Source organism: Herpailurus yagouaroundi, unplaced genomic scaffold (assembly GCF_014898765.1).
Source record: "Herpailurus yagouaroundi ecotype Mexico unplaced genomic scaffold, PumYag 205, whole genome shotgun sequence".
NCBI lineage: Eukaryota > Metazoa > Chordata > Mammalia > Carnivora > Felidae > Herpailurus > Herpailurus yagouaroundi.
In genome coordinates this window covers 2544736-2565503 of record NW_024412436.1, presented here as the reverse complement: position 1 = coordinate 2565503, position 20768 = coordinate 2544736, and the positions used below count along the sequence as shown (strand labels likewise).

Genomic DNA, 20768 nt, shown 5'->3' with positions numbered 1-20768 from the left:
TTTATTTCGAAAGTTTATGGAGAAATAGTAGGTACATTTAAAAAAAACATAATTCTATCATCTTTACATGACGAGTTTGTTTATTTTTGCCATTAGAGCACAGTATTTTATATAGTGTAGCCTTAGTCTACATATTTTTGTATTCTGCTGTTTTCATTTAAAATCTTATAAACTAGTGCTTTTTACTCATTTCATGGTATACTTTTATATAATTTTTCTCTTAGATACAGAATTTGTAAAAAAAAAAATAATTAAAAATTGCATAGAATCTGATTGTTCATATTCTGTGTGAAGAATAAATTAATCTCCAGACAGAAGTAGAATGATGGTTTAAAGCAGTAATTTAATCAACCTCAATGTTTTTGACCCAATGTTGACTGAAGTGTTTCTATTTTGATTAATTTCTAACAGTGGCAAAGCTATTCTGTTACTCGGAGGTTTTTCTGCTATGTTCAGAACCAAAATACATTATGGTTTCACATATTGAAGCTTGGTAGGAAACATGTCTTGTTTGGGAAACATAAAAGAGAAACACGTGACGAAAAGCAAAGGCAATGATAGACCTTTTGTGTTATAAAAAAAAAATGAATGGGCTATTTCTGTTGGCACTATTATGTCAAGTTAGTTATCTCACGTGTGACATTCATTAAAAGGCATTTCTTTCGGTCAATCCTTGGAATGCGCCTGTGTGCGGCTCTGTCCTTGCTTTGGTTCCAAAGAAGAAACTGAACAGTGGCCCAAGCTTAAGGCTTCAGCAAGCAGAACGAGACCCAGTGCTCGTGATCCCTGTTTCGGTCCAACATATTAGGCCACATAACCATATTTTCATTCAAATTAAACCTTATGTTACGTTGGACGTAATAAAAACTAGAAGATCGGGAGACTGTGTGATCATGCCGTTTTGATTCAGTCTCGGTCTCAGATCGGTGCAGCGTGCCCACAGCTGAGAACCACCTTCTGGGGTGTGTGAGCCTCCCCTCGGATGGGGCCTGGGCTTGCAACCCAGGGACAGTGAGCAGCTTGGCCAGGGGGGACGGTTCGCTGACTTCCGCGGCTCTCCCCTGGAAGAAGAGAGGAGGAAACCAAGACTCAAAGCAATTGTTTGCATCTGGGCAGAATTATGGGATGGGAAGCAGCCAACCCTTTTTCTTTCTGGGTGTCTTTTATATCCAGAGTGGCGGCTGTACAATTTATCATCCAAGCTGGGACACTTTTGAGAGTGAAAGGGGACCGCTGTGAATAGTTACACCAGGACAACAGGCGGACCCGGGACATATGGTTCATCCTATTTATAGCACGACATGGCCTTGTCCGTTCCCTTGAGCATATTACAGGTGATGACGTCAGGCAGGCAACTGAGTCACCAGGAGGAGGCAAGTGTTCTCTGACGACACAGACACTACTGTCCTGGCAGGTGTCTTCTTTATCTACTCACAGCCGGTTGAGGGAAGCTTGTTTTTGGCACATGGGCCCGCTGCTTAGCTCAGATCTGTTTTCCGTAGGCGAAGGAGAGCTTGCACCACACCAGAGGTATTAAGACTCACTAGTCTAGTGGTGCTCTGCCTCCTGGGGAGCAGTGATCGACTAAATCCTAGGCTTTTAACTGTTATTTCCTGTGAAGTGGTCAAGAAGCCCCTCCCCGGAGACATCCTCTCCTCTGGGAGGTAGAGAATGGCCTGGATCTGCAGCGCTGGGTCTGTGGTGCCCATTCCAGAGGGGGGGCTGGGCTTCACAGAAAAGTCGCGACAAGCGAAAGAGAGGCCAGCTATCCTTGTCCACGGCTCCCCTCCCCCGCCCTTCTCCGCCTCCCCCATTTGATCGTGGTCACGGTGCTGCCTGACATCCGCTGAACGCATTTGGCTCATTTCTCCCTTTCACGCTTTCAAAAATAGATCCTCGTCCCTCCCAAGATGTTGTTTACACGAGGGGCTTCATAACGGATTCTAACGGAAGACACTGAAAAGGTAACTTGTCAGAGGGGGAAGAGGGTGGCTGCTGCGGGGGCAGGGTTTCAGTGGGAATGAAGCGTGTTCGAGAAAGCGGGGCTTGCAGCTGTAGCAATGGCAGCAGTGAGGTCCTCAAGTGGGGGATACCCCCGGGAAACCAGAGCTGTGAGCATACGTGTCCCTCAAGCGAAGGGTAGTCTGATGGCCTGGAGCAGGGCTCCTTGAAGATCGCTGAGCATGTGAATCACCTGGGAGCGTGTTACAGGGCAGACTCTTCCTGTGAGTCTGGAGCAGGAGTCGGGGTCTGCATCTCTAACGTGCTTCCACGTGGTGCTGATGCTATCGACATCGGGTGTTCGATGACTGCTAGGATATGGAGCAGGGGTCCGAAGAACTGCGTTCTCATCCTGGCTCCTGCTCTTCCCCAGGCCAGTTGGATCATAGGTCCCTCATGCAGCCTTGCATCTAAGGCTGAGCTAGCAACGTTTCCCTACTGCGTATCTGCCAGGGGCATTTGATTTCAGGTAGTCACTGTGCATTTCAAGCAGGAGATAAGAAAGTCCTTGAGACGAGGGAAAGACGCAAGGCTCCAGGTACAAAGACGTGTCTAGAAAGAACATTTAAAAAATGGCAGAAGGCTCACAGAACCTTCAGTGCAAACTCCAGGCTCGCTTGCCGACGAACTGTGGTCTAAGTGTACCTACTTTAAGAGCTAAATACGCCCTTAAAAAAAAATCAGCTCCTGAATTTTAAAAACAGAAATTAGAAATGCCTATTTAAATCACGAAAGATGGTTTCCGAAAGGATTTATGGGGTCTCTCTTTATAAGTAAATGTCCACAGGAAAGCTGGCATTGAGTTGTCTTAGACGGAGTAGGTCTACCTCTGTTCTTGCACGGACGAGAGGACAAGCCAGAAAGATGGTCTCCAACCTCCACACCTCGCAGACAGGGTCACACATGCCTCAAGCTCTACAGCCTTTGGAAAAACCCAAAGCTGGGGAAACCTTAGGATCTCAGGATGACACATGGGCTTCTTGGGCTGACAGATTTGTCTTTGGGGGGAAATTTTCAACAGCTTGTCATCATTTGTCCAAAAGGGCCAAATAGAAAACAAAGTTAGAGTTGAAAATTGAGGCAGGTATTATTCTTCCCCCAGCGCTCCTCAATTGCTTTGTGATCTGTGGGACATAACACCACGGGTGATTCGAAAGCAGAGGGGCAGATGTCCATAAGTTTCCTGGCTTTAAAATCATACCGTATATAGAATTTTCCATGCTTCCTTGGTGTTTGGCAGTCACTCGAACACGTCCCTCCTCCCGACAACCTTTCGGGGTAGGTTGAAATGATCAGAAATGAGTTGTCCCCAGTGCAAACAGAACTCGAACCCCGCTGGTGGTTAGCATTCTGCTGTCTGTGGCTGAGCTCCATCTGTTAGGAATCTCCAAATAAGGAGACGGAAAAATTTCAAGCTTGCTTCAATGTGTCAGGTCTGTGCAAGTCCCGGTGCAGATCTGCTGAATCGACAGATGGGATACAAGCATTTCCTTTTCATCTCTAATTCCTCCATGCATTGTATTTGGCAATGCAGTTTCTTGGTCACAGACACAAAGAACATACATTCTTCAAACCTCAATAGAAATGATGCTTCGGCCAAATCCCATAAGCCCAGTCCCTGTACTCAGCTCATGTCTGCATCCTGTTAGAGGAGCAGGTGATTCTTAGAAGGCAGGACCAATGCGCAGGATCTCTCAGGGTTGCTAAGGAGGCTCTTGGAGTTATCATGTGCTTTATCTATACAAATCACTTAGTTTCTGTCTCACTTTCTAATCTCGGGAAGCTTGATCCTGTATAGGAACGAGCAGGTATTTCACCTTTGGAATGTGCCTATAAAATCTGTCGAAAATAGCTAACTATCCTCACTTGTTTCCGTCCTGTGAGAAAACGTTTCAAGGTTCCCTTTTCCTAACACAGAGCTTTATACGTTTTGATGACATGGGAAACAGGTGGTCACAAACAATCTTTCACTTTGGCGGCCATTCAAGGCTCTCTTGCATCTGTTGTCACTTTAGGAAGCGGGTCCCTCCCCAACTTACTTTTCATGCTGTTTTTAAAGTATGACTAAGCTGCTCTAGAGTGCCCACTCACTAATTCTGTCTTCTCTGACCTGTCACAAGTCTTGCTTGCCACCGGGGTGTCAAAGGACTGTTCTCTGCTTGCCTCTATGGCTCTCTCAGTGCAAGTTGAGAAACGAGACCCATGTCAAACTACCGGAGGGAACACGGACTTGTAATTCTTTAGTATGTGCACAAAATCTCCCTATGGTCTCTACTTGCAGGATTATATATTCTACACGTTGGTTTAGAGGCCATGAAGTAAGACTGCCTCTGTTCTTCTGTCCTATTTCTTAGGGTTGTGGAAGGTGCTGGAGTACGTTGAATCCATTTTTGAAAGTTAATAATTTTCCTAGACATTTATCAAGTGCAAATGTTATCATTTATTAAGCTCCTAGGGAATGTTAATATCAGCTGCTTTTTTGTCTTCAAGCCCCACTAACTTGAGGGCTACCTACAAGGCATCGTCAGAGTATCGCTAATACAGTGCTGTCCTTAGAGTGGCACCACAGTACAGTCGGACAGGAGTACTTACTCAACTCTAGCAGCTCAGGCTGCCATTTAAGGGAAAATGTCCCAGTGAAAATCCAATTTCCAGTGTGACCAGTGCAACATACAAGTCTAATTTGCATTGATTTGGTTTTGAGATGGAAAGTGGACCAACATTCATCTCATTTGGGATGTTAATATCTGGCCCGCATTAGAGAATCCCAGTATTTCTAAGAGATGTGTTACCATATGAAGTCTTCAAACCAGACTGTCAGATGAAGTTAGTAAACTATGATACAAGAATGGCAAAAATGACTCTACAGTAGATGAAACTGAAGTCACGACTCTAGTAGACATTTCTAGAAAACAGTAGTAGCATCTTCAGTTAATGAAAATAATCCCCCAAGGTTCCAGTTCCCTTTGTCTGCCAAGGAAAATGGACCACACCTTTGACCATCAAAAAAGGAGGGAATCTCTATTAAATAGGACTTTGCTTGTCTAGAATCTCAAAGGCTGGAAAACAGACTCCTTGGAAAATTAGGTCAAGTGCTTAAAAATGCAATACTCTATGACATTCTACAATTTACCATCAGGGAAGGTTTTTCTTTATGCTGTCTTGTAAAGTTTTAGCCTTCTGTTTTCAGAAGTCTTTCATTTTGACTCTCAGTGTTTAACAAACAATACAGATACCTCACCATTTCAGCTTCTCTCCTGCACATGTTGAATGGTACTAAGAACCGTCTTTAGGACTTAATTCTCTCACAGAAACCCGGTTGATTTGGTTCACTTTATAATCTATAACTTAGGAACATTTCCCTAATTCAATTCTCTTTTCTTCACTATTTACATCTTTGATTTCACTGAAATCTTAGATTTCAGTATATCCTAGCAATTTCTTGAGTGTAAGATTTACAGGTTTGCTTAGATTTCTGGTAGGGTTTTGAATGGAAGCACGTAATTCATATAGGAATTGAATGATATGTGTATGGGTTTCGAAAACAAATGAGAACTTTGGGGATATTACTAAAAAAACCTTGCCCAATTTAAACAGGTTATTCTGATCATTTATCTGACTCCTAAGTGAAAACTACCTTAACTGGGGTCCCTTCTGCCTCATTCGGTAGACAGTGGTAGAGTGATGGTCTGTTGAGTAGGTCTAACCTGCACTGATATTTGTTCATTTTTTAACTATGAAAAGATATTTTTAATGGATCAAGAATATGCAATCATCAGCCCCTGCTTGATCAATGACACTGAGCAGGAATCAGTTTAATTATAGTAGCTATTTCTCAGTTATAAGACACACACACACACACACACACACACACACCAGTGCTGTAAGGATTTTAAGGTAAGGATGTGCATTTCTGGAAAAACCTAGTGATCTGGGACTAATTACATTTCATTAACCTAATTTTCCTGGGTTAATTGCTAGTAACTGAAATAGGCTATTGTGAGTCTTGACTATAAGTCTTGACCATACGGTCTCCCAGATGAGTATTCATGATACAGTCTTTCTATTTGTAGAGTAGCTTTACTTTTTCTCTTTCTGGTCTGTCACTTGATCCCCAGAGCCACAAACTCCTGTGTGGCCGATAAAATTGCACTGAAATACAGGCAACAGCAAAGCACATGTCATTCCATTTATAAGTCTATCTCATTTCAGGCCTCAGTTGAAAAGGATTTTGCTAATCTTAGAAACTAGAAACATTTTCACTTAATTAACATATGAGCTCCCTTTTAACTGTTTAGTACACAGTAATGAATAATTTACATTCAAGGCTAAGAAAGCACTGCTTTTTCCTTTAAAAGAAATTCATGGATGCAATTAGCAAAAAAACAAAAACAAAAACAAAAACAAAAACCCAAGTGCACATTTCTGTCTAGTTGTATTTCTAGGTTTTTAATTACAATCTCTGACAATGTGAAACAACTGCAGGTTTTTCTCCAGAATAAGGACAGAGGGAAATCGTTACCTCTGAGGTCAGGGATCCTGAAACCGGCTGGAGCCTCTGCTGGTGTCTCTAGGGGATTTCAACATTTCCCAAATAACTGACCCAGAAGACATCGTGAGCTTCTCACTACTTTTGAGAAGAAGCTATAAAATCAAGCCCAGTCGGGATAAGAAGCTCTTGATTTGGCTATACTTAGCTCCACTCACCAATCAAGAATGGGCTGCTGAACTGGTTCTCAAGTCCACTATTTAATATGGTATTCATTGATTACCTAAAATGTGTTAGAATTAAAGGCCGCTACTCAGAGCAAAGAGGACAAAATGCCCTTTAGTTCCTTTTCAAATGCCTGCTTCTCTGGCTCGCCGCTCCCCCAGGCTGGCGATGTAAGCAGGAAGAGAGATTCAATACTGTTTCAATTGGTCGGCTGACGAAACACCTGCTATTCAACATAAGCAGCTTTCTTCTCTCACCCCAGAAATAAATGATTACTCACCGTGTCCAACACAGCAGATACCTCTCCCTGCCCTGTTTCACCCTCCCCACTCTCCCCTGCCCTTCCAAACATTTTCCCAAGTGCCTTAGACCAATGAGATCTGGGGCTGTAAGCAAGGGACCTCAGAGGTCATTCATCCGACCCACCTGCCCCCACCTGTCCCGTGGTGACAATTGCATCCATCTGGGGCACAGACTTGCGGCTTCGTGAAACTAATGCCTGTTATTCTCCCTGCTCTCTCCTTTGTCCCTACAGCGCCATGGCCACTTACTCTGCCACATGTGCCAACAATAGCCCTGCACAGGGCATCAACATGGCCAACAGCATTGCCAACCTGAGACTGAAGGCCAAGGAATATAGTTTACAGAGGAACCAGGTGCCAACAGTCAACTGAGGAAAAAAAAAATAATTAAGCAGGCCTAAGAAGAAATCAAAAACCATAAGACACCTATCCTGCTCTGTCATTTCTTCATCTGCTGGAAAAAAAAAAAATCAATAAAAACAAACAAACCAAAAACCTGAACTAAAATATTGGGACCATGGCAGAGAAAGGCAGGAGAGGAGCAAAATGAAAATTAGTTAACCAATGTTTCTCCTCCCTCTGGGATCCCACCACCACTTGTTTCTGTGTGTGTTAATTTTGTTTTTCCTTCTATTCATGCGCTTTGCTTTAATATACTCCAAGCTTCTTCAGTTAGGTTCAGCCCACCCACCCCCATGATTGTATGGGTTTAAAAAAAAAACACCTACAGCAGCCAAAGAAATCGTATATATATTCAGAATCATTGTCTATAGTCTCCTCAGTGACCTGTTTGAACTTCAGTGCCTTACCCTTTTCTTCTTCCCAGTTCTCTGTATAGAAGTTCTAGAAACTTCAGGAAAGCCAAAGTCTTTCTGCAGAATCTGTGCCAGATACGATTTCCTTTCTCGTTGTCTCCATCTCTGTTGGTCACGGTACGGCTTTTCCATCAGCTACTGTTAACCACATCTGGCCACTGGCTTGTCAGATCCAACGCGATTGGCTGTGTCTGGCTAGTTCTAAGCTCTAAGCTGTAGATCTAAGCTCTACTTACTATAAGCTATAGATTTAAGCTCTAAGCTGTAGATGATAATATCACCATCAATATCACCACCACCCCTCACCCCCATCTGAGCAGTCAGCCACATTAAGTTAAAGATATTTGTTGTTTCTGAATGATTTGCTGTCACGGGCTATTTGTTAAAAGAAATATATTTCGCTTGAGAGAGGGAGAGAAATTTCTCTAGGAAAACAGAGACTGAGTTGTGAAAGGCATGGCCTACATCTCTTTAGTGCCTTAAGGGTAGTCAGATGCACACTTATATATATATACTGTATATATTTATATATTTTATATATATATATATAAAATATTCTTGCAAGCTTGAGTTTGCAAACTCAAACACTACAAAAAGCAAGTTTCACGCCGTCACCACTGTCCTTATCTCTACAGTGATGAGATGTTTTTAGGGATCTTGTTTCCTTTCTTTCTCTACACACAATTCTCATCAAGGCCACAGAGCAACTGATAGGGCATCTGTTTGAGAACAGGTCTCATTTTCACATTTGGGCTTCAAATAAATCAGAACCTATTTGAGGCTCTGACAGTGTTCTTGAGTTTGGAGTCTGAGCTCCTGTGGAATGGGGATAGATCCTGGTACACGTCATGGGAATTACACTCAGAGGATGGAAAGCCATGTCCTTTTCCGCTTCTCCACTCGACAGGAATCTGAAAGACCATGTTTAAATGGGATACTTAAAGGCTTGTCTAAGTTCCAGAAATGGAAAAGGCAACTGTGGGCCATTCTTTTTCTAATACAGTATTTTGAAATAAAGTTTAGTGCCTAGGGCTGCGAGCCAGGACTGACCTGTCTTTGTTTCTTTCTTTTTGTCTCCAGCTGTGCTTTGGTAACTTGTCAGGTGGACTAGACCAAACTACACCACCGTGCTGTGCCTCAGTTTACCTTTTTTTGTAAAAATGGGTTTAACAATACTTACCTACCTCACAGGGGTGTTGTGAGGCTCCTTTCGTTTGCTCCTTCATTCTTTCCTGTACTTTCTCTTTGTGCAGCACTTTGTAGCCATGGGAGGAAAGAGACTATAAAAGTACACAACGTTAGTGGAAAGATATGGTACCTGGAAGCCTTGTTTCCTAGCAAGGAAATGCTACCTTGCTGTAAATACTTACAGCCTCGTATTTGGAAATGAGAAATAGGTTTATACTTCCAGACCTCTCAAAAATCACATCACTTGACCAAAGAATAATGTAAGATGCACAGAACAGACATATTCTCGACCTATTTTTATTCCTGACCAGGTTGGTTCCAGTAATCTGAGTTGTCAGTAATTAAAAAGCTTTAGATTGGCTTTGGCCAAGTATGCCAACTCTGAATGACAGGCAAGGACTAAGATGCACTTTCGTCACACATTTGCTACGCCTTCCACCTGGCACCTTGAGTGAATGGTGGTAGTTTTTTCAGCCAAACAGCCACCGATCTGAAAACATATTTTGAATGTTGCTTCTGTACTTCTTTTCACAATGAGAAGGAAGCCCATCTTATGCATTTTGCTTTCACCAACTGATCCCCTCTTCTTTTAATATAACTATTAAACAGATGTTTTATGTAGGCTGGCTGAACACCACGTATGACTTGCTTCCTAAAGAGTCCCTCGGTGAAGTCTTCTGTCCCGCTAGCTGCTGTGGATTCTCAAGATTCAAAGGAACGGTGTGGTCCAACAGATTAAAACATTCTTTGTGAAATAAGTACAATCCGAGACATTGGCGAACTCTTGGAGTTTGGACTTTGGGGAGAAGAGCCACAAGTGCGTTTGGGTGATAGGGCAGGGAACAGAAATCACACACGACAAGATGTTGCTGGATGGGGGAGTCTTCGAAGAGGGTGTAAAGGGACAGAAGTTCCTGTGAAACAAAGTCATTTGAAGCTTTCAACCTGACACCCGTTTTCAGCGGTGCGCAGAAAACCCCAAACCCCAAACCCAAATGCTCTGTGAAACTGGGCAGTTTTACTACTAGAGCCTGGGAAGCGATGTCTGAGAATGTCCGAGATTAACGATGAGAATATCCGAGAATATCCGAGATCAGCCATAGGAGCTTTCATTGATAAGGAAAGCATCTGTTATTTAAGCACCTGATCAAGAAGTATACACATGGGACAAGCACTCAGTATTGTTCATTTATTATTGATTTTTTTTAAGGTAGAAGCTGGATATCTGATTTAGAGGAGTAGCCTTTGGCTCCCAAGCCAGGTCTCAAGAGAGGGCCTCGGGACCACAAAGTCCCAAGGCATACATACCCCTGTTCCTCTCCATCATTATACCCAGGTGCAGATAATACGTACCAACTATCTGTGTCCCCAATCCCTCCCCAAAGGAGATGCTGATTTGTAGGATACCTGGCAGGTTAAAATTAACCAGAGAAGGTGATTGAATAAAGAAAAGGGAATGACACTTAGGGTATAAAGATCTCATAAGAAATGTAATATGTAAATTATATCTTGCTTTGTGATGTAAAATATACATTGTTTGCGCTAGAATAGAAATGATTCCTTTTCAATAAAAAGAAGAAGGATACTACTGTGTCGTCTTTTGTTACGTACATTTGAGTCTGCTGATTGTTTTCTCTTCGAATTTCAAAAATTGATCTGCTGGGACCTAAGATTACATGCAGGAAAGAGTGAAGGTAAGAGGGGATTTGTAGGCGAGAACTTTTATTGGAGTGTGATAGTGTTTCCTCAAAAAGGAAAAGAATCTATTCCTGTAAAGCAAGGACAATGGTAGGAGGGACAGGGGGCCTTTCTCGGTATAATGGGTACGTGTAAAGTGAAACTTTTATGGGAGTTCACTTATTTTTTACCCACCACTTCAGCGCCCACAATACCAGCTAACGGATGACAAAACAGACAAAATGCAAAGCACAGACTTTCATTTTAGAGTACAGAAGCAACAGGGCAAAACTTCTTAGGCAGCTGCTTACTGGGTTTCGCGCTGGGGGAGTGGGCCTGGGAGGGAACTAGAAAACCAAATTGGGAGACATGGGTTCTGTTTTCATACAAATTAACCATGAACCAAGGTATGCAACAGTTCAAGACAGTAAGCGCCTATGTCAAACAAACAAATAGAGTAGACGGGAGTCCAGGAGAGGGAGAAAAAACAAAACAAAACAGCGAGCTCCAGTGGCTGAGGGTTTCTCGGAGGACCTGGCTTGTTTCATCAACGGGCGCTGAGAGAAGAGGAGATGTTGTTGGCCTTTCAAGCCCGGGGGGTAGAGATGGGATGAAGACGGGGACACAGAAAGGAGGAATCTGTGTTCGGGGACCATGGCAAGATGGGCCCAGATGGAACGGAGGGTTTGTTGTGAAGCTGAATGGAAGAAAACTCTGGAGATTGAAACCGAGTCTTCATCTTGCAAAGTATTGTGCGTCAAGGCAGAGGCGTTTGGAATTTTGCTCAGGCCATAGAAATCCACTGGAAGTTATCAATCAGGAAAAAAAAAAAAAAAGGAGGTCATGCAAAAAAATACAACTTTAGCAGGATCACTGTGGCCAAAGAGTGAAGCTATTCCAGAGCAGAACAGGAACAAAAAGCAGAAAAACAGCGGGGGGTGGGGGGCGGGAAAGAGAGGTTAGAGATACTGGTTTGAAACCCGGGAACCAGGACAATGAATCCCTCGGTGGACAAAACTGACAACACAACCCAAGAGAAACAGGAGAGACCCAGTGACAGAGGACAATAACTACAGTTTTAAGCGTGTGACTGAACTTGAAAACCAAAATGTCAGTGTCCAGTAAGTGAAGATATGCAAGTAGGGCTTGAAGGCAAGGTCACGAGTGGAGATAGAACTTTGGGATTCATCTCTAAGGAGGTGACACCGTGAGGTACCGGAGCGAATGAGTTCTTCGAGAAGAGAGAGCATCGTCACCGTGCTCAAATCATGCTTCTGATAAATGGCCTTTGGAAGTCCAGAGGATGCTTGTACAACGCGTGTTTGAATTGCGTGGGACCGCTGATACGTGGGTTTTTTGATAGTCCAGTCTTGTAAATGTGTTTATTCTTCCTTATGACTTTCTTAACAATGTTTTCCTTTCTCTAGCTGGCTTTATGGTAAAGATCCAGCATATAATACATATCCAAAATTTGTGTCAATAGGCTTTTTGTGTTACTGGTCAGGCTTCTGGTCAAGAGCAGGCTATTGGTAGTTAAGTTCTGGGGGAGCCAAAAGTTATACATGGATTTTTTATTGTACCGGGGGTTGGCGCCCCTCACCCCTAGGTTATTCAAAGGCCAACTGTAGTTTCAACCCAGGGAGGAAGCTTATACTTTGCAGAACATCTACAGTTGGAGAGAAGGCTATGGAAGACAATTTACAAGGAGCTGTTTGAGAAATAGGGGAAGATTAGCTTGTTTGTTATCCCAGAGTTGAAAAAAGAGGAATTGTCAAAGAGAAGGGAATGTTCAATATGCTCAAATGCTGTAGAGCAGACCAGCTTGCCGGGAATGCAGGAAAGGCCACTGGCTGCATGATTTTCTAGAGTACAGTTTACCACGGTGCTGGAGGAAGAAGGTGCCTTTTGACAAGTCAGGGTAAGAATAAGCGTTTCAGAAAAACCAGAAACAGCGGCTTATAGGCCCCTTGCTTGAGACATTCTGGTACTGAAAATGTATTAATAAGGATTCTTTCAGCTGCAGGTGGCAGAGACCTACCACCCGCTTCAAATTACAAGGGATTTTATTTAGAGCCCCCTAGGGCTGCTCACTGAACCCAAAGTATTGCTGGAACCCAAGCAGCTCCTGAGATCCCAGATCCTGGAAGAAGGCCCAAGTCCCTAGATCAGGCAAGATCCGCACAGTTTGTCCTGGCATCCACGAGCACTCTTCTGACTGTGCCCCTCCCCTGGGCAACGAGTCTGCAGGGCCAACTGGACGTGCCCACCTGGAACCTGCACTCCTTATTGCAGACCAGCCTTCAGGCACTTGGGATTTAGAATTCCCTGCTCAATCATCTGAGCCCGCTTTCAGGCCCCTGTGAACCAATGTTTGTGTGGGTCAGGATGCGCAGATGAATCTGGGATATGCATAATGCAGTTGCCCCCTTTGTAAGTGCAGGTCTGCTGTTGGTGCTGGGTGGGTGGATGGGAAAAGAGAAGTGGACAGGCCACAGGCTGGCTTTCGAGAGTCAGAGCGTCCCCACACTGCCGTGTTCTGGAAAGGAACTCCAAATAGTTTGAGAATTCTACATATAGCTTGAATTGCCGGGTCACTGCGAAACTATGTTCATTGAAATAGGAGGGTAGAACAGAATTTGTTGCACGGTTTGTTAGGTTGATTTATAACAAACTTATGGATGTGAACACTCGGACTTTCATTTGTCCCCGGGGCCCAGATGCTGCTCTAGTGTCCCCAGGGGATGGGTGCCATACACCTTTTTTAAAGCTCTGTCTTTTGTGTCACTTTCTGGAGATTCCGTGAAACAGAAACCCATGCCAGAAACCTTGTTGAGATGTAATTCTTGAATGTGAATCCCTCCTGGCCTCACTTTGTTTTTCCCTCTTAGAAACAGGACAGAGCTCTGCTCACCCAAGACCTCAGTTTGAAAGCCTCCTTTAGTCCTCTCCCTGGAGACAGGGTGGCAGAAGAGTTTGGGACAGTTACTCAGCCCTTCATCCTTAGCAGCATCTCCGTATATGATGCTTTGCGGTGAATGGGGGGTGGGGGGGTGGGGGGGAGCTTGACACATTGTTTCAGGCTTATGGGGAGAAGGGACAGCAGAGAGGTTTGGGAAGGGACCGAGAAAGAACACTTCCAGTCATTTCTCTCCCCTATACTTCTAAGCCCTTGTATCTTCCACCGTGTCTCAAACCTCCCGACTCTGCTTGAAAAATGAGTTTACTATTGTCTGACCCTTGGGAGTCTGGGAGATTTGGGATTGGGTAGAGATCCTCCCTGTTCCATGAAGTGCCTCTGGTCATCTGCTTCTAGATTTCAAGGCCTGTAATAGATAATGCTCCACTTACTTATCAGTTTCTATATTGTCAAGTACCTTTCAGTTGCAAGTGGCAGAAACTCAACTCTAATTAGGCTGAGATGGTTTCATTAGGGGATTTATTAGATGGGTAGGGGTGTTCAAAGAACAAAAGGAGGGGCTATAGGAACTAGGGTAGCTCTGAGAACCTCGGGCACTAGAACTGAGACTTGACATTGTCAGAACTCTCTGCCTCCCATCTCCGCAGTAAGTTTTCTCCACGTAGCAGGCTACCATCCGTCCATTTCACTTTGGAGAAAAGATCAGAGAAACAAGCTCCTGTTACAAAAATCCCGAGGGTGGATTCTAGGGTCCTGAATTGTTCTGTGCACAGCCATGATCCAGTCACTGTATCCTGCAGGTGGAGGCGTACTGTGCATCTGGACCAGGGTGTCTGCCTGTATCGGGCACCAACACATCTCCTCTTGTCCCCATCTCTAGTTCTAGGCACTACCGCAGCATTTGGCCCCCAGGGGACTTCAACTTCGGAAGCCATGTTTTAAAGATGGTAAAGCAGCAGAACCTGGGATCCTGAAAGTGACTGCAGGAAACAGAGCTGCAACCTTGCTGACCAGGAACCATCTTGGCGTGTTATATGACAGAAAAATAAAGTTCTATCATGTTTAATCATTATACAACCAGGTCTATTTGTTACCGCAACCTAGCCCAACCTAACTAATACACCTCCTTCCTCTCTCTTCTCTCTTACTCTCCTTTGTTTCCTTCCTTCCTCTCCCCCTCCCTCCCTCCCTTCCTTCAGCCCATCCCTCCTTCCTTCCTTCAGTGCTTCCTTCCCTTCTTCCCTCCTTCCTTTCACCCTTCTTTCCTTCCTTTCTCCCATACTACCTGCATTTCAAGATGCTTGTTGTAACTCATAGACATGGCTCTCAATGACCACACACTCTAATTCTCCCACCCTGGACATTTAAATATAATATAATATAATATAATATAATATAATATAAATATTATATATAATATATGTAATATATTATATATTAATATATAATATAATTATATATTCTAATATAAATATATATTAATATAAATACATTAATATATATTATATATTATGTATATAATAATATATAAATATATATTTATATATTATATATTTATTTATATTTATATTTATATTTATATATATTTATAATAATATAAATATAAAAATATAATATAATATATAATATATAATTATATATATTATTATATATAATATATAATATATATTATATTATATTATATAAATATTATATAGTTATATAGCATCTTGTGCCTTTTGGATTACCCCTAATAAAGTAATTGGATGTAATAGTAAATGAATACATGAAATAACACTGTCAAAAAATTAACGCCTGACACTCTGGACTTCCTAGAAAATGTTATTCTAGTTATAAAAAAGGAGCATTCCTGAAAGGAAGATAGCCAGGTCATCTACAAATTGAAAGCATCTGAAAACTACTTCTTAGAGTCATATATTTATTTGCTTAGTGTCACTCAGTTAAGAAGAGGTAAATCAAGGCTAGCAAAACCAGACAGCTAGAGAAACTCACCCATGTGTACAGGAAGACATGAACGAAAATGTTCATAGCAGAATGGCTTGTCATAACAAAATTTTGGAAACAAATGAAATGTCCATCAACGGGAGAATAAATAAACTGTAATATGTTCATATAATGAAATACTATTCAGAAATAAAAAATGAATGAACCATGGCTACACATATCCACTTGGATCCTTCTCAGAAACATAACTCTGAGGGGGAAAAATAAGTTGCAGAAAGCTGTATGACCGTATTTCCATGAAGCTTAAAAATGCACACCAAAATCATGTATTGTTTGTAAACACAAATGTAAGTGGCAAAAATGTAAAAAGACGCGTAAGAGTGAAAAACAATTTCAGAATAATAATTTCAGAAAAGCAATTTCTGAGTAAGGAGGTAGAGAGATACACTGGGTCCTTCAAACACATCTGAAACAGCTTATAAAAAAATACGAGAAGCCAATATGACAAGTCTTAAAGTTTAACAAAAGCTGTGTGGTAAATACAACATGTTCATGATGTTGATCTCTGTACTTTTCTGTGCATATCATGTTTCAAAATTTGTTAAATGTGGAGAGAAAAGAATGGGCATGTATATCTTACCGCCTCGGCAGGGGAAGATGGGAGACTGAGGTGGGTGTGTTTGTGTAATTCTAGACTTTGCTGTAGCCAAGTGGGGAGGAAGAATGTTATATTTTTTAGAAGACAAAAAAAAAAAAAAAATCCTGCATATATCTTAACTCACCCAATCAAGCTTCTAGGCACTGAAGAGTCAATGGCTCTGAAAGATTTCTGCCAAAAACATCTCCCTCAGTTTACTATTGTACCTAAATTTGTGCTTTCAGAATATGAGTTTCCAGGATCCATTATCTGGTCTCTATCAGGTGACCCATACCTTGAAGTTATTAGCCATCGTCATTCCTGCATGATCTTCAAAGAATAGGACATAGTTTTGATACGTGGAATGGGGGCAAAAGAGAGGTATGTGTGTAGGGTCTGAGAATCCTGTTGCAGAATTGCAAACATTGAGGAGAACTCTACAGAGGGGAATTTGAGGGGATAACGGGATGTAATGAGACAAACACAGACCTTGTTTCCGGTCCCTGCCTGGTTACTTATTTGCAGTGTGATCTTGGGAAGTTGTTTATCCCCTCTGTGTCTTTTTTCTTCTTTTGTACAATGATACCTACCTCATAAACTAAGACAACATACATAAAGCATTAACATCCTACTGGAATCCCCTTGTGGATTTCCTTTCCTTTCTATGTTATGGAGGGGCAACTCAGAAACAGCGAAAAGAGTCCTGAAAAGGTCAGGAGGCCCAGGCTCTCTGTGTGGCATGAAAGCAGAAGGAATTTAAAGATGAGGGAAGTGTGGCAGCAAGAGGAGGAGGAAAAATGTAGAAAGGAAAAGAGGGAACATATTGCATAGAATGTGGGCAACCTCACTGTTCTTCCCACAAGTATACACAAGATGGTTTTCCTGTTGCCTAGCTACTCTTAAAATTGAGGTGTTTTTACAGGCAGTAACTTCTTTGACATTGACTTCTTTCTAGACATGTCTCCTGAGGCAAAAGAAACAAAATCAAAATTAAACTATTGAGACTATATCAAAATAAAAAGCTTCTGCAGAGCAAAGGAAACAATCAGCCTTCAGAATGGGAGGAGATATTTGCAAATGACATATCTGATGAAGGGTTAGTATCCAAAATCTATAAAGAACTTACACAACTCAACACCCCAAAAATGAACAATCCAATTAAAAATGGACAGAGGACATGAGCAGACATTTCTCCAAAGAAGACATCCAGACAGACACATGAAATGCGCTCAACATCACTGATCATTAGGGAAATGCAAATCAAAACTATAATGAGATATCACTTCACCTGTCAGAATGGCTGAAATCAACAACACAAGGAATAACAGGTGTTGGCGAGGATGTGGAGAAAGGAGAACCCTCTTGCACTGTTGATGGTAATGCAAAGTGGTGCAGCCACTGTGGAAAATAGTATGGAGGTTCCTCAAAAAGTTAGAAATAAAACTACCCTATGATCCAGCAATCGCACTCAAAGAATACAAAAATACTAACTCAAAGGGATACAGGTACCCTATGTACCCTGATGTTTATAGCAATGTTGTCTGCAATAGTCAAATTATGGAAACAGCCCAAGTGGTGTCCTTCAGGTGATGAATTGATGGAGAAGATGTGGTATATGTATGTGTGTGTGTAAATTTATATGGGTGTATATATACACATATACATATATATACTTGCTTATTATATATATATAATATGTAATATATAATATATATTATATTATATATTATATATTCATATACACATGTATTTATTATATATAATGTATTATATGTAATATATAATATTATACATATTATATTATAATATTATATTATATATATTCATATACATATATACATATATAATTGCTTATTATATATAATATATGTAATATATTATATGTAACATATAATATTATATATTATATTATAATATATTATATATTCATAAACATATATATACTTGCTTATTATTTATATATATGTGTGTGTATATATATATATACACATATATATATAATGGAATACTACTCAGCCATGAGAAAGAATGAAATCTTGCCATTTGCAGGGACATTGATAGAGCTAGAGAGAATTATGCTAAGTGAGGTAAGTCAGTCAGAGAAAGACAAATACCATACGATTTCACTCATATGTGGAATTTAAGAAACAAAACAAATGAGCAAAGAAAGAAGGAGGCAAGCCAAGAAACAGGCTCCTAACCATAGAGAACAAACTGATGGTTACCAGAGGGGAGGGGGTGGGGGGATGGGTTAAATGGGCGATGGGGATTAAGGAGGGCACTTGCTATGCTGAGCACTGGATGTCGTATGCAAGAGTTGAATCAGTCTATTGCACACCTGAAACTATTATATTGTACACCTGAAATGTTACACTGTATGTTAACTAACTGCAATTTAAATAAAAACTTTTTAAAAATTGAGGGTGTGTGTGTGTGTGTGTGTGTGTGTGTGTTTTGCCTGGGATACCAAAATGGCGCTCAGAAGTTGAGACGCCCTCTCCCCTACCCCAATGGCAATTCTACAGAACAGTGACTACAGAGTTTCAATGAATTCCTTTTTTCTCTTTAGTGACACAGAAGAGCTCAGACACAAAGCCCTAGAGCACAGAGATCATTTCTGAGGGAAGACAAGGCCCTGTAAGTGTTTTAGTTCAGTTCCGTCTCCCTAGTGTTCTTGTCTGTGCAATGTCCCTTCTCCTCAGGGATGGAGTGTCAGATGCCAGCCTGCTAGAGAACTGCCCTCAGCCTGGACGGCCCTCCCTCTTTCTCCTCACTCCCAACCTCTGCCTTCCTGGCTCCAAGCGAGTTTTCAGAGAGTCTTCTTGGAGTCAACTGTTTTTGGGTCAGTGAGGGAAAAAGCAGTCACCATGGGGGCCTGGGAATGATTGTGACATGTCCTTCTTTCAGCCTCAAAAAACCGAAGTCTGGGGCTGGCTCCCACACACCCTGCAGTCTCTCTCACTGGGTACCTAACTCAGGCCCCATCCTCCCAAGGAAAGAATACACCTCTTTCCCCCATCTCACGCCAATAGGAAATAAATTGCTGGTGGTCAGATGGCATTATTAAATAGTCTGCGAGTATATGCTATTGACAGGAGATGCATAAAACACAAGGATGGGATTTTGAAGAGAATATAAATCAGATGAGTATTAGACCAAAGAAACCTAGTCTTTCCATATGAATGAGAGATAACATAGACGTCAAGGCAAAGCACCATTCGGGATAGGGAGCATCATTACATAATGACAAAAAGAACAATTCAACACGAAGCCGTAACAATTTGAAAGAACACTAAACATTTAATGACATAACTTTAAAATTTATAGAACATAAAATGACAGAATTACATAAAAATCCACAATCACAGTTGGAAATTCTAACGTACTTTTCTCAGCCAATGATAAAGCAGATTAAAAATTAGGAAGCATACAGAAGAGCTGAACAAGACAACTAATGAGCTTGATATTTATGAATACTGACAATATAAAATAATTTTTAAATATCAAAGAACTCATTATATAGACCACCTTTTCATTATAAATTGGTTAAACATCATATCATTAACTAAAGAAATATGATGGGAAAACATGATAGGCCATATCTGAAAGTCATAGACAGCAGAAGGTATTCCAGAAGCATATGTCCAGGAAGATATTACAAAGTTTTAAGGAAGAGAGATAACAGATAGTCTCCCTGTGTGTGTGTAGGGAAGAAGCCCTACAGGCAGTCTATGATGATGCTGGTCTGGCTGTTGGAGACATCACAGTAATTGACCCTTGTCTTTATCCCACTCTATTGAGTTTTGGAACATACCTGGACTGAACTCATGGTGACCTATGGAGGCTGAGGGAGATTTCTGAACGTACTATGCGGAACTGTACCTAATAATAATATAGGACATTGTATAATAGTTTGATAATCTCAGGCTTATGTTCAGTCTAGTCTATGCTCAGGCCTGCTTTGGCCTATATAGGACCAAGGAAGCAAAGCAGCTAGGTGTCCTGAAGGCTGATGTGACCCTCACTTACTAAGATGTTATCATCCGTAACTGTACGGGATATTACGGTGTGGAAATGTGCCCTTCCATTTTTCCTGGAAAATGTGCTGTGTATTCTAACAGTACTAACTTCCTTAAGGATCCTTTTAAAAAGCGAATCCAGCTTGATTTATTGAAGTAATGTTTGCATTTGTTCTTTAGGTCAATCCAAGCCCCCTGCTAAAATGTAGTCTTGTTTTATTTGTTTCCCAGAAAACTAGTGAATGGATGCTTTTCTAGAAAAAGATAAAAGTGAATATGACCACAAGAGGATAGGATGTGTTGATTATGCTCTTTTAAATGGGCAGGATTAGTAAACTGGTAGGTTAGGATATTCTAAAGTACTTGTCACTTTCCTTTTTGAAGACCTTTTAAAAATTAAGAAAGCTTTTTTTAAAGATTTTTAAAGTTTATTTATTTTGAGAGACAGAGAGAGAGAGAGAGAGAGAGAGAATCTCAAGCAGGCTCTGTGCTGTCAGCACAGAGCCCAATGCAGGGCTTGAACCCACAAACCATGGGATCAGGACCTGAACTAA

At 41.5% G+C, this 20768-nt stretch overlaps 1 protein-coding gene across 5 annotated transcripts in view; it reads left to right on the top strand.

The window, feature by feature from the left end:
* PRRX1 (paired related homeobox 1) overlaps nucleotides 1-14688 on the top strand; it is an 84526-nt gene extending 69838 nt beyond the window's left edge. For 3 of the 5 annotated variants that reach the window (XM_040451634.1, XM_040451631.1, XM_040451630.1), the window contains one exon: nucleotides 7251-10608. In XM_040451634.1, coding sequence (XP_040307568.1) covers nucleotides 7251-7389 — 139 coding nt within the window. In that variant the 3' untranslated portion in view covers nucleotides 7390-10608. Of the gene's footprint in view, nucleotides 1-1892; nucleotides 1949-7250; nucleotides 10609-14494 lie in introns of those variants that run through there. The other 2 variants (XM_040451632.1, XM_040451633.1) reach the window with 2 other exon arrangements.
* Nucleotides 14689-20768: the final 6080 nt, after the last annotated feature.